The sequence below is a fragment of the Schizosaccharomyces osmophilus genome, chromosome 2, assembly GCF_027921745.1.
Source record: "Schizosaccharomyces osmophilus chromosome 2, complete sequence".
Classification (NCBI taxonomy): Eukaryota; Fungi; Ascomycota; class Schizosaccharomycetes; order Schizosaccharomycetales; family Schizosaccharomycetaceae; genus Schizosaccharomyces; species Schizosaccharomyces osmophilus.
Window position 1 is genome coordinate 2811367 of NC_079239.1, and position 12782 is coordinate 2824148.

General features: G+C 37.9%; 5 protein-coding genes and 2 non-coding genes across 7 annotated transcripts; 4 read left to right on the top strand and 3 right to left on the bottom strand.

Annotated features, from left to right (window-relative positions):
• Positions 1–66: 66 nt before the first annotated feature.
• Positions 67–1756, bottom strand: ade2 (adenylosuccinate synthetase Ade2; the record flags this gene model as incomplete). Its single annotated transcript, XM_056182563.1, has 3 exons — positions 67–1230; positions 1577–1673; positions 1713–1756. 3 exons carry the CDS (start codon positions 1754–1756, stop codon positions 67–69), a joined length of 1305 nt encoding a protein of 434 aa, XP_056038547.1.
• An 865-nt stretch (positions 1757–2621) lies between these two features.
• On the bottom strand, positions 2622–3432 carry iec1 (Ino80 complex subunit Iec1; the record flags this gene model as incomplete). Its single annotated transcript, XM_056182564.1, has 2 exons — positions 2622–3184; positions 3291–3432. The coding sequence occupies 2 exons, from the start codon at positions 3430–3432 to the stop codon at positions 2622–2624; spliced, it is 705 nt and encodes a 234-aa protein (XP_056038791.1).
• An 841-nt stretch (positions 3433–4273) lies between these two features.
• SOMG_10080 lies at positions 4274–4393 on the top strand. The gene has a single exon (XR_008803613.1). It is a non-coding gene; the product is annotated as a 5S ribosomal RNA (ribosomal RNA).
• Positions 4394–4727: 334 nt separating this feature from the next.
• Positions 4728–5556, bottom strand: SOMG_03776 (uncharacterized protein; the record flags this gene model as incomplete). The annotated part of the gene is made up of 2 exons (XM_056182565.1): positions 4728–5005; positions 5061–5556. 2 exons carry the CDS (start codon positions 5554–5556, stop codon positions 4728–4730), a joined length of 774 nt encoding a protein of 257 aa, XP_056038546.1.
• Positions 5557–6447: 891 nt separating this feature from the next.
• wtf30 (wtf meiotic driver) lies at positions 6448–7541 on the top strand (the record flags this gene model as incomplete). Its single annotated transcript, XM_056182566.1, has 5 exons — positions 6448–6562; positions 6760–6993; positions 7039–7281; positions 7320–7403; positions 7462–7541. The coding sequence occupies 5 exons, from the start codon at positions 6448–6450 to the stop codon at positions 7539–7541; spliced, it is 756 nt and encodes a 251-aa protein (XP_056038809.1).
• Positions 7542–8283: 742 nt separating this feature from the next.
• Positions 8284–8398, top strand: SOMG_10081. The gene has a single exon (XR_008803614.1). It is a non-coding gene; the product is annotated as a 5S ribosomal RNA (ribosomal RNA).
• A 2769-nt stretch (positions 8399–11167) lies between these two features.
• On the top strand, positions 11168–12730 carry SOMG_03778 (DNA topoisomerase II; the record flags this gene model as incomplete). Its single annotated transcript, XM_056182567.1, has 1 exon — positions 11168–12730. One exon carries the CDS (start codon positions 11168–11170, stop codon positions 12728–12730), a length of 1563 nt encoding a protein of 520 aa, XP_056038544.1.
• Positions 12731–12782: the final 52 nt, after the last annotated feature.

Sequence of the window (12782 nt, forward strand, 5' to 3'; positions counted from 1 at the left end):
TCTCAATCGTATACAAAATATCTAGTCAAATGAGAGAGTGGATGCAGATGTAATTTGATCAAAAATTTACTCTTTGATGAGCATTTCGTTTCTACCAGGGCCAACGCCAATAAAACCGACAGGAACACCGACGAAATCTTCTATGAATTGGATGTATTTCTTTGCGTTTTCGGGCATTTGTTCCCAGCGGGTAATACCGACAGTAGAGGTTTGCCAACCAGGCAAAGTCTCATAAATAATCTCGGCATTCTCAAGAGAACCCAAGTCAGCAGGGAATGTTTCATAACGCTTTCCGTCGATTACATAAGCAACAGCAACCTTAACTTCAGGTAAAGCATCCAAGATGTCAAGCTTCGTCAAGTTCAAAGAGGTGTAGCCGTTAATCATGGATGAGTACTTCACAACTACCAAATCGAGCCAACCGCAACGACGCTTACGACCAGTGGTAACACCATATTCACGGCCAACCGTTTGCAAATGTTCTCCAACCTTGTTAAGCTGTTCAGTGGGGAAAGGACCAGCACCAACACGAGTAGTGTAGGCTTTTGTTACACCGATGGAGCTAGCGATGCGTTGGGGTGGGACACCAAGACCAGTGCAGACACCGCCAATGGTGGTGTTAGAGCTAGTTACAAAAGGATAAGTACCGAAATCCAAGTCAAGCATCAGGGCGTTAGCACCTTCAACCAAGATTCGCTTCTTTTGCTTCAAGGCGTTGTGCATAAAGACAACAGAGTCAACCACATAAGGCTTAAGCTTTTCAGCCAAATCCTTATATCTGGCTAATTCCGCTTCAACATCATACTCGAATGCTCCATAACGTTTCTGTAAATCAGAGACATTTTTGCGATAACGAGCCTCAAACTCGTCCCAATGATACAAGTGATGAACACGGATACCGCTACGAGTAGCCTTTGTAGAGTAAGAAGGACCGATACCCTTTCCGGTGGTACCGATACTTTGCTTGCCCAACTCGGCTTCATTCAAAACATCTGCACGCTGATGAAAGTCAAAAACGAGTTGAGCGCGATCGGAAATGAAAATACGATTCGTGCAATCAAGACCCTTGTTTATCAAACCGTTCAATTCACTAAAAAAGGCAGGCAGGTACACGACGACACCAGTACCAATTAAATTTACACATTTGGGGTTTACGAGTCCGGAAGGGAGGATATGGAAGTCGTAGGTTTTGTCGTTGACTTTGATGGTATGACCGGCATTGTTACCACCCTGGAAACAGAGTTAGCTTGGAACGAAGGCCTTACGAGACTAAAAGTAAGAGATAACCAAATAGAAAAAGGAAAAAGGATGACAAGCTCAATCCATTTAAATGGACGAATTAAGTAGGCATGTATTTCATTTCATTTCAAAACAAAGAGTCCCACTTTTTCACGGCAGCTAATTCAGATGAAACTTCAGTTCATCTAGTAAAGCATCCATATAGAAAGACACCTCTCGTTTTTCAACCATACAATACAAGACGGCCATCTTTTTAACCGCCAAACACGCCAAACTTGACAAATCTGTTCGGGTTTCCTTTTTCTTTCGAATCTCCTTTTCCCTCCAAACAACATACCTGGCAGCGAGCACAGACATCTACACTGTCGCAGAGGATATCGACAAGCTTGCCTTTTCCTTCATCACCCCATTGGCTTCCAAGAACAACAGTAATTCTGTGTAAACAGTACGATCTTATCAAAGCATGCTCTTACCCTTCATCTGAAACATTAACACCTTTTTCCGTAACTGAAGCCATTTTTTCTATGCAAGTAAAAGTCTACTGAGTAATGCGACCGTTTCGTAGTAGGAAAACGGTGACTTCTTATTAGGAGGTACGGGCATTATATATCCGCCAATTTACGTGGTACATAGCTGAGGGGCTAACCATGGAAAGTGAAAAATTACTGATAACATCAGACGGAAAGAGAGATTGATAAGGAGATAACAGATTATTTACTTTTTTTTCTTTTTTTTTTCTTTTTGTTTGTTTGCTTGTTTACTTTAGTTTATGTTTACAATTGTAAAGAAATTGTCATGAAAGAAGAAATGGGCTGCAAAGTCATAGGCGATGCAGCGAATACTCAAATATTTGTTGTTTATGAAGAAAAAAGATTAACGCGGGAGGTGTTTAAGCCTGTCTCTTTTTCTTGAGGGTAGAGTAGTAGAAACCAGCTAAAGGAATACTTGATTTAATGAATTCCTATTCACGTACTATTTTAAAGAAATTAATAGGAATTTTCATTGGATTCCATAGTTTTCTTCATTCCAGAATAGCTGCTACGGTAGTTTAATGTGCTGGCATTGTCCATGTAAAACAGGTGTGCTTTTCGTGTGTAAAGGAATGACACAGACTATTCCTTTTCGTTTCCACTCTCACTTGGTTGCAGAATTCTAAGGAATTTTATATTGTATGTGTACCACAAACCCAAAATCAGATGGATTGAGCGGAACAAAAATAAATTCTGTTCTTAACACGAATTATGATAATTAATCGGAAACCCATCAAAGAAAACAAACGTTATATACATAAACTGGAATCACACAAAAGATACCCAACAATTTTTGCTTATTGGAAGAAACCAGTCTCGTAATTCCTCTTTTATCTTGAAGCACGATTTCTATTACCTGCGTATAGAAGGGTCCACATATTGTACCAGCTTATCAAGTGCTTTTTCTTTTTCATTGTGAGCTTGTTCCGACTTCAAGTTGACATTTTCTAAATGCTTCATCAACATCAACCGTTCCTCCTTCACCCACTGGAGTTTTAGTTTTTGTAAGTGATACATATCATGAGGGCTCTTTGGCATAGCTGCAGCATCCAGCCAGTTTTCCATGTTTTCATTTGGAACTCCTGTACCTTGTTGCTGCTGCTGTTGTGCTCTAGCCTCTCTTGCACTTTGTACCATGGCATTGGCGACATTTTGAGGATGCATGGGGTGCGCTTTTGGAATGGGATCAGATGGCCGAAGTGTATCAGCCTCATGCACAGTTCGCATATGCTTTGCTAAAGCATCTGATCGCGTAAATGAACGATCACATTCGGGAATAGAGCAAATAAATGGCTTTTCTCCTGTATGTGATCGCAAGTGAGCTATCAAGGCAAACCTGGAAGTCTGCACTAGTCCTTTTCTAGGACAGTCATCCCATTCACACGTATACTTTGGTCGACGATTCCCAATATGACCTAGTTTAGCCAACAGTTAGCGTATTATTGTTGTAGCATTTCACGAGACAAAAATCCCGTGCACGAGTTTTGGTTTTCATTCCAAGCAACTCCCAAATCTACTTACCATTGTGGATATGGTGGACTAAATTGTCAAGCGTAAATAAGTCTTGATTGCATCCTTGCCAACGACAAATCGTTTCTGGCTCGGGCTCTAGTTCGATCGGTGAACCCGGTACTGATCCTGAAGTATCAGAAGAAACAGACATAAATATATAAAAACACCAAGGAAGAAGGATCCCGGGTTTTCTTTTTTTTTTAACCTTTCTTGTCTATGGGTAAGCAGATGGAAAGTCCAAATAACGATTTCGTTATAATGCCTTAGCCGTTTTTGGTGGTGAAGAATTGGATGGACGTACTGGTTGTGCTTGTTATTCAGTCAACTTGCAGTCGACTTCATGAACAACTTAAAAACAAAAACATCTATTTATTACTAAAAGTTAAAACTAGAATGCCTTTTTTTTTTTTTTTTTTTTTGAAAGCGAAACTAGCATCTGTTCCTCTATGCTCATAACGTTTCCTTTCGTTATTACTATAAGGAGACACAAAATACGTTCGCTAATTGCTATGTATTAAGGGCTTCAACAACATTTTCATGAATTGTGATGCTCGAGAAGGGAATCTTGACTTCACATTAGTTTACATATTAATTTTTGAATGGATGAATGAATGAATAAAGTTGTTAGTTAGGTAAACGATGGACATCATGCTAGAGTATGGTTCTCTAGTAACATCTCTAAGTAAGTACATTGTCTTTGTTGTATGAAAATTCATTTCAGGATTCGTTCAATGGCTTATAATAATTTTTTGAGCAAACAATAAGAGTACCCGCCTACTTTTAATCAAATCAGTCGTATTGTCCAACTAGGATATTTGTCCACTCGTAACACATTTTCATAATGTTCAACTTAGCATTTTATGTTTTCTACCTCACAGTGCAAAACAATTATAATTTTCTAGCTTAGTTGTCCATAACTGCCTACTAACAATTGTGCTTCATCCTTGTCTGGAGTCATAGTCATAGTGCGATAAATATCTATTAGACTGTCTACGGCCACACCTAGGTGAAAACACCAGTTCCCGTCCGATCACTGCAGTTAAGTGAAACGTCTGAGGGTCTCGTTAGTACTATGGTTGGAGACAACATGGGAATCCGGGGTGCTGTAGGCTTTTCACTTTTTGGTTTCCTTTTTGACTTGTTTTTTCTGTTGCTCTTTTTATGGAAGCACATGGCTTTCGTCATGATCGACATAAACGTTTGACTTAGTGATACTAGTAATTGCAAGGAAGCAATGGTCATCCATGATTCGATAATTAATTAAATTCTTTATTAGTTAGAAATTAAAAGGTTCTATAAGGATCAGTGATTAGAAGCGCCTGACGAATAAATATAAGAAACAAAATGCAAAGATGAAACATAAACATAAACATAAGCAAAAGCATGCTGGAGAAAAAACAACAAGAACGGACATCATAATAAACAACGTTTTACTTTATGTATAAATCAATTCCCACCGCTTTCAACATCCCTAGACTGACCCGGTTCCTGGCGTAACCCTGGAGATTGCTCAGTATGTTCAGAGGTATGTTCAGAGGACGGTTGTTTACAAGTATCATCACTACGATCGTTGAACTGGTTTTCAGGCTCTGGTGGCAAGCTGTTTAATGGGATACTATTATCATCCGTCAAGTCGTTTCTATCCGATGACATCCTGAAGCCTAGAGCAGAAAAAAGCGCGTAAATCCCAGAAACAAATAGAGGAATCATTATATCCACCAACACTAAAAGTACCCCATTAGTAAACATATCAAATTAAAATTCCACCATTTCACTTACATGAACAAACATATAGAAACATGTAGAAAGCCACGACGACAAGAACAGCTGCTACAGTAGCTTGAAAGTTTACCCCTACAGATTCTTTCATCGATTCCTTTATAAAGGGGACAAGGTATTTGTAAGAAAACCAAAAGTCCAATACGATTGAACCAATAAAGCACCAACCAAGCCGAAGAGCTTCATTCTCTTGTCTTCGTTGTGCTTCGGGGATTCTCACAATTTTTGCCGGCCAGAAAATCAACCACAATAATGCCGTCAAGACTTTTCGTAAAAAAATAAAGAGTCCATTTCCTCCTGTCATGTTGGTAGACGCTTCTTGGTGTCTGCTTTCTGAGTACGGGGGTGCATGACCTTTTTCCAAGTCGTCTAGATGAGAATTCAAGATTTCATTGTACCGTGGCAGTTCACCGTCAAACGTTGCAAGAGTGCCCAAGCGAGGAACGTCAGCTGAATCAGCATCTTTTAGCTTTTTGTATTTGTTTTTTTCAATCATTTTCTGAAATCCCTTCAAAACCTACTCAAATAGGCAGTAAACACCCAAATTCATGTCAGAACTTTCAAAACAGTAGCACACATCTGATCCGACTAACAATCTTAATAAAATCTACTTTGTAACAACTCCAAACTACATGAATCGAGTCCACAATGGCAATGGCTAGAGTTTTGCAGAGGTGAAGCTGTCATCCACCCTCTCTGACATACATACCGATAGCTAGTAAGCGTACGCTATTCTATATATATTTACAATGAATGAACTGTCCGAAATCGCTTTTGTTTGTTTCTATCGTGTAATCTAAATATATTAAATAAAAAGAAAGATGTACTTGTCAGTACAAATGCTGTTCGTGATAGTTGAAACAATGCTTTTACAAACTTCCGATGAATTTGCTGAAAGTAAGGCTACGAAAATCTAGAGTGTTCAATCCTTTTCCCTGGAGTTCATTAAGCCAAAGTTACTGAATCTTTCAATACAAATATGAGCATTTCCAATCCCTTGTTTTTATCATTCAAAGCAAAAAGCATGGTTGTTTTTGCCAAATGTTCCTTTGTTTACTTTTTGTAATAAACGACGACTCTTTTGGATTATACTATTACGAAAAATCGCAATGAGGACTGTGACCAGTCAGTGACATAATGTCGCTGCTTTTATGAATGAGACATGCGAAAAGCCATTACCAAGATTTTTTCAAACTCGCATCTTTGGTTTTAAGGGAACACTCGTGTTGTAAGATTAGTTTGCGTTTTAAGCAAGGTCCAATTCCTTTTTCTGACAGATCTGTGAAGAGCGGAACCAGTTCCTACGGACTTTTCTTGGTGATTCTAGTTGATTTCATTTAGAGTGTAAAAGTCAGTATCATTTTGGGCTCTATTTGCCATTGTAAATATGAAAAACAAATATACTCCTATTTCAGATTCTGATGACTCTTCCAAAACGCTCAATGATGAAAAGGCAGATAGTCAGTCGTCTCCTTCAGATGGTACGCCTCCTCCGTATTCAGGTAAGATTAGTTGAAATAGAAAGGAAAGGTTGATTTTTTGCGTGCTTTTTGAGCGGTTTTTGATGGAAGAATCATGCTTGTTTATTTATTTGTTGGGTTTGAGATGAATAACCTTGTCGATAAGTGTCAACAAACAGGGCGAATACCTCTATCCTTTTCACAAACAACGAAAGAACAGTTACTAATACATCCATTAGCTTCAACCAAATTTATTGATCTCGAAATGGCTCCTGAAACAGAAGAAAGTTCTAAAAAGAAAAGATATCTGACGCCTCGTGAATTAGCAATTGTTTTTGCTATTTTTATTGTATATAATGTATGCTTGATTATTGCGAGGGTCATTCTTCTTGTTTACGAAATTCCGTTTAATCAGCTTGCCGTTTGGGTACTTTTTGGCGTTTGGTGCGCTCTATTTCTGTCATTGACAATTGGTAAGAAACTAATTTCAGGATTTTTAATGACTCACTAACTATTAGCAATGACTCAAATGCCTAAAGAATGGTTCACGCAGGCCAAAAAAGGGCTCACGCAAGCTGGAAGATTAACCAAAAACGTATTGTCAGCTATGTGTATCTCAGTATTATGTGTGTGTTTTCTCGATGTCCTCGGTTTCACTGCGTATTATGCTGCAAAGAAGTTCACAGGATTTGAAAAGATAAACAACAATTTTTTCTATGCTGTTTGTTTTGTTAACTTTGTCTTGTTTCTTTATTTGACGAGTATGTCATACACCCGCGAAATATTCTAACTCTTCTAGTGAATGCAAATGCGCGTGAACTATTAAGATTAGTTCTCATCGATCTGAGAAACGGAATAGGAAACGCTGTGGATCGTATTTTAGGTATGTACACTTCGTAAATGCTTGCTATCGTTAGGGCTTTAATTAACCTATTTTAAAGATACAAATCGAGGAGAGCAAGTACCTCAGAACGAAGAAATCGAACTTCAGCCTCTTGCTGAGCAAAGCGCTGAAGTTTGAGTTTGAGTTATACCGAACCTGCTTTCATTCTTTATATTTCGCATCTTCTTTGGAAGCATTCATGTCAATTGCAGTCCATCAAGTTTCTGCATTCACATCCACCAAAGTAAGCATTATCTTAATATGATAGCTTTAATTGCTTTTCTTATTCGCTCTTTCATGAATCTGTTGATTCGTTTCACAGCATCGCTGTTTACGCATTGTTTATCTTCTTCGTGAATAGAACACCCTTTTTAATGATTATTTAATTATTCCGACGAAAACTCCATCGCAATTAATTATTGTTTAGCTCAACACCGAGTCGTGTAATTGCATGTCTTATAATTGGCAAGGACGAAAGTGAGTTTCAACAGTAATTATTTTCATTCAGTATAGCAAGCACAAATCTTCAGATCGAAAGATTCGACAGGTGTAGTTTAATTAATTAAATTATCGTTTATTTAGAGAGTCAAGTCAACGGACCATGAAAAATGTATAAGTAGAACCCAATTTATATTAACATTTTCAACCCATAAACTCATACACTCAATCTGATGCTCCTGCGACCACAGTGTGAATCAATAGAAAAGAGTAAAAACAGTGTGTTTTCAAATATTATCCTTACAGTATGAAAGCATTCTCCATTCAACGTGACAAAACACACAGATAGAACTGAGCCGAATTGGATCTTGTAGTTCATCAAGCCAAATAAAAGACTGGATTATTATTGTATAGATATCTTTACAGACCATAACAAACGTCTACGGCCATACCTAGGCGAAAACACCAGTTCCCGTCCGATCACTGCAGTTAAGCGTCTGAGGGTCTCGTTAGTACTATGGTTGGAGACAACATGGGAATCCGGGATGCTGTAGGCTTTTTTCTTGATGGATATTTTTAAAAATTTTATATACATCGACTACTTTCTGAATATACGCTTTGATAGTTGTACCTTCACAGGTAACAAGAAAGGAAAGGGACGGTCTAAATGAAACTGAAAAGGTTTACATGCTCTAAAACGAGCTTTCAAGATATTATTCAGTTTTTATTATAATAATTTATATATGTAATTACGAATGCACCGATCGTTTTTCATGAATCAGTGTGCTATGTGCTACGTTGGATTAATCATACCCACTTGCTCTAAATCTAGCATGGCAGGGCATCACACTCGCATTGATATATTTACCATTATCAATTCATGAAAAAACAATTTCTTCAAATTCAAGGTCAATTGAATACTAAATTTAGGTAGACGCTAAGAAAAGGCAAGGAAATAAATATTCATTAAGTACATCATACGTAGGAATGGTCTTTCTTTCCACCTTCCTTTACTTTCGAGAAAACTTCATTTTCTGAAAACGAACGAGTTTACAGGAATTTTTGTAGTTTATAACGCGAAATACTCAATAATTAGTTGTTGGGTATCATTCATCTTAAATGTCAAGCTGTAAACGGTTGATGAGTAGCAACTGAAAGCGGTTGACATCGGGACAAAATTAAGTTTTAAATCCATTGCTTAGTCATTAAGAAAAATTAGTTGTTAGATATGAGCTATCAATTTCAATATCCTTCTTTCTTGTAAATGATTGTTTCATTCTGCCATAGACGCCATACATAGCAGGGAATCAAAACTTCTATTCTGTAGCGGATCGTCCAATATACGTATTTCGCTATTCCAAAGGTAACTGAAAAACGGAAAGGCAATATTGAGACGGTAGACAATTACGCAGGCACAGAAAAAAAACAAGGTGATCGTAGCAACGCAGTAAAACAGAGAGTTTTGCCAACCTAAAGGAATGTTTCAACTTCATGAAGGATGCCTGATACAAATGATAAATCGCTTACATCCAAATCAATATATTGCTAGAGTCATTCAAGAATTCATCGATCAAAGATATCAATGTTTCAACTATCCAAAGCTTCCAATGGATAAATCAAAGAACGGCATGGCAGGCAGCAGAAACAAGTAAGATAATTGGACCCCCCCCCCCCCCCAAAAAAAAAAAAAACTAGATGTCTCTAAATGAGCGCCTCATTACAAACCAAAAAGCTACCTAAAACAGTACCAGACGTTCAGTAAACATACAAATGGGTCCTTGATACTCGAAAACTAGCCAAGCGACGTCAAATTGAAACCGTTCGGTAATCGAAGATCTAGTCCACCTAAACAACAGAAGCGTTGAACGCAGAGCTAACAATGAGCAATAGCAGTCCATATTGTGCTGAGAAAATCGTAGTCCCTTGAGAAACCAACGCGTACATCCAGTAGATAGCAAGCAAAAGGAACACAAAGGTGAATAGTAAGGACCATAGTAAGAAGTTCTTTTACGACTAGGGTGGATATTGTTTAAATTGAAGCCTAAATCAATATTTGCATATAAGTCTCGACTTACTGATCCATCCTTAGAGAGCGGTCTCAAAGCAAAACAAAAGTATCCTGAGTCTTTTCTTCGAACTGAAAAAAATAAATGGAAGGAAAGGTAAAGCTATGAACAGAACTACCATTATAAGGAAGTGGACCAGTTAAAGTATGTCGTTCATCACGCCGTGGGTATTGGGATATGGAAAAACTGCTGTACTCCTTGCCAAACCGAGAAAACCATTGCTTCGTCACTTGATTATTATCAAGTACTAATTCCCACTCTCTGGCATGAAAATAAGTGACAGCAACACCTGTATGTGAGCTGTCGAAGCTTTGGAATGCTAAACCATTATACTTTGGATTTGTCTCACTGGCATTTACCCATGAACAATCGACTCTGGACTGGAAGTTATGATAATTGATATCGCATTACCAGCAGAAGAAAAAAGGACTTAAGAGACTAGGTTCCAGCTCAGCTGCAACCAATGTAAAAAATGTTCGCCAAACCAAAAAGAATAAATATCGCTTGCCGAATGGAGATTCCCATTCTGTTATTAAGATTGGCGAAAGGCAGGCTAGAATTAGCGAGAGTATAAGATGGATTAATCTCGTTTGCAATTAGTCTTAGTTTTCCCACTCAATATGTTTTAGTTCCTATAGAATCACTTTATCTTTCGCCATTATTTTTGTAGAAAAACTAAAAAAAGGTGTTCTTATACATTGAAGGTAATGATTTGGCAGAAACAAGACGTAAATACGTCAAAATCAATAGGTGTTTAAAGATGAAAAGGGTTTTACGACAACAAATAGAGGCGCTCGTCTTTTTCAAATTGCTTTGCAAAAGTCTTATTTCATGAATGTGTAGAAAGACATTCGCAGTGTCCATGCGACCATGGAAATTATTGTAAGGAAAGAACATTGCCAAGATATTTGGTCAAACGAATGCAATGAGAAAGTAACACGAATTGTGCCATTAGTCGAATCTTTCGGCCTCCAAACAATTCGACTTGGATTCTTAGGCTCACAAATGATTAAAAGTTCATTTTTATTGAGCATTTGTTCTTGGACTGCATTTCATATTTTCATCCTTTCGTGATTCTCCTTTTTGTAAACTGTGCTTTTCATTAGTTTTACCTAAAAATTTACAAGGTGACTTTTTATTTTATGTTTATTAGCTTATGTGGTATACATAATCCTAACGGAACACTAACCAAGGCAGGAGACGAACAATGTACGCAGTTCTCAATTTTACTCGACGATTGTAACACTCACTCACTTAAGAATGGCAGAAAATTTCCATTTCATTCCCTCTGTTATAGACGGTTTCAACCCAGATCAGCGAGAGGTAATTCGTTACTGTTTAAAGAAGAATATTACTCGTTCAGTGAAGATACCCGATATTGCAAGTTATACATTATACGAGAATGGTTTGACCTATACTGAAGATAATTATGAGTCCTTATTGCAGGCAATAATAAGCTTGGCTCAAGGTTTTGTTGGAAGTAATAACATCAATCTTTTAATGCATGTTTCCGAGGTTGGCAACCGTTTTGACCCCAAGGTTCCGAACACAATACAAGGGGAAGCTACAGCATATTATCTTTGGACCCTTCTTTCTCCTATAGCTAGGAAGTTATTCAGACCGGAAGACGATCCTTTAGTCACTTATCAGAGGGAGGGAGATCAGCTGGACAAGTCTGACTTTTACGTACCGATATTGCCAATGATTCTTATTAACGGCGCAGAGGCATTTGAAGCGGGTTGGTCTACCTGCATTCCAAACTTTAGCCCTAAAGATGTTGTTGCTAACTTGAGACGGCTTTTGAACAATGAACCTTTGCTGGACATGTCTCCTTGGTACCAAGGATTTCATGGTAGTATAGAAAAAGTGGCTTCGAAAGAATACAGTATGAATGGTATAATCAAACAAATAAACGAATCAAAAGTGGAAATAACAGAACTGCCTGTCCAAATGTGGATTCGAGACATGAAGCAATTCTTAGAAGAAGGAAAGACAGGAAGTGATATAGTCCAGCCATTCATCAAAGAATACGAAGAATACCATGATTTGAGGTTTGACATGAATAGTGTACACTTCCAAGTAACCCTGACCGAAAAAGGAATGAGAGAAGCTTTGGCCGAATCCTTGGAATCTAAATTCAGATTAGTCCGCATTCAGACTATCAGCAATATGGTGGCATTGGATTCATCAGGGAGAATAAAAAAATACGATTCCGTTGAAGAAATTCTATATGAATTTCTTCGAGTTCGTTTAGAGACCTATCAAAGACGAAAAGGATATCTCATTGCTGAATTAGAAAGTCGCTATAACGTATTATTCAATAAGGCGAGATTTATTCAAATGATTACGGGAAATGAACTTATGATTTGGCAAAAGAAAAGAAGCACGCTTATAGTCGAACTCCGTGAAAAAGGGTTTCAGTCGATTTCAAAATCTGATTCTAAGAAGAATCGCGAAGCTAAGAAAGTAGTTAAGCGGGCTCGAGAGGATGGCAAAGATCCAATTGAATCGCTCGAGGATTTCTCTAGTGGTTTTGATTATCTTTTATCCATGCCAACCTGGTCCTTTACTTATGAGAAATATTCAGGGCTCTTGAAGAGAAGGGATGATATTGAGCGAGAGATTGAGTCTTTGAAAAATTTGGATATTAAAGAGCTATACTTGAAAGAATTAGAGGAATTTGAATGTGCGTGGAATAAGATGGATGAACTAAATCACAAAAATAGTTTGGGTGATTTTTGCCCTTGTAAAAAGTGTCGACAAAAGGAATGGAAGAGATTTAAGAGCGAACAGTTTCGATGGCCGAGTCGTTGGCAGCGGTGAAATTTGACTAGGTGAAATCTGAAAAAGGAAATGATGAAACAGATGAACTTAA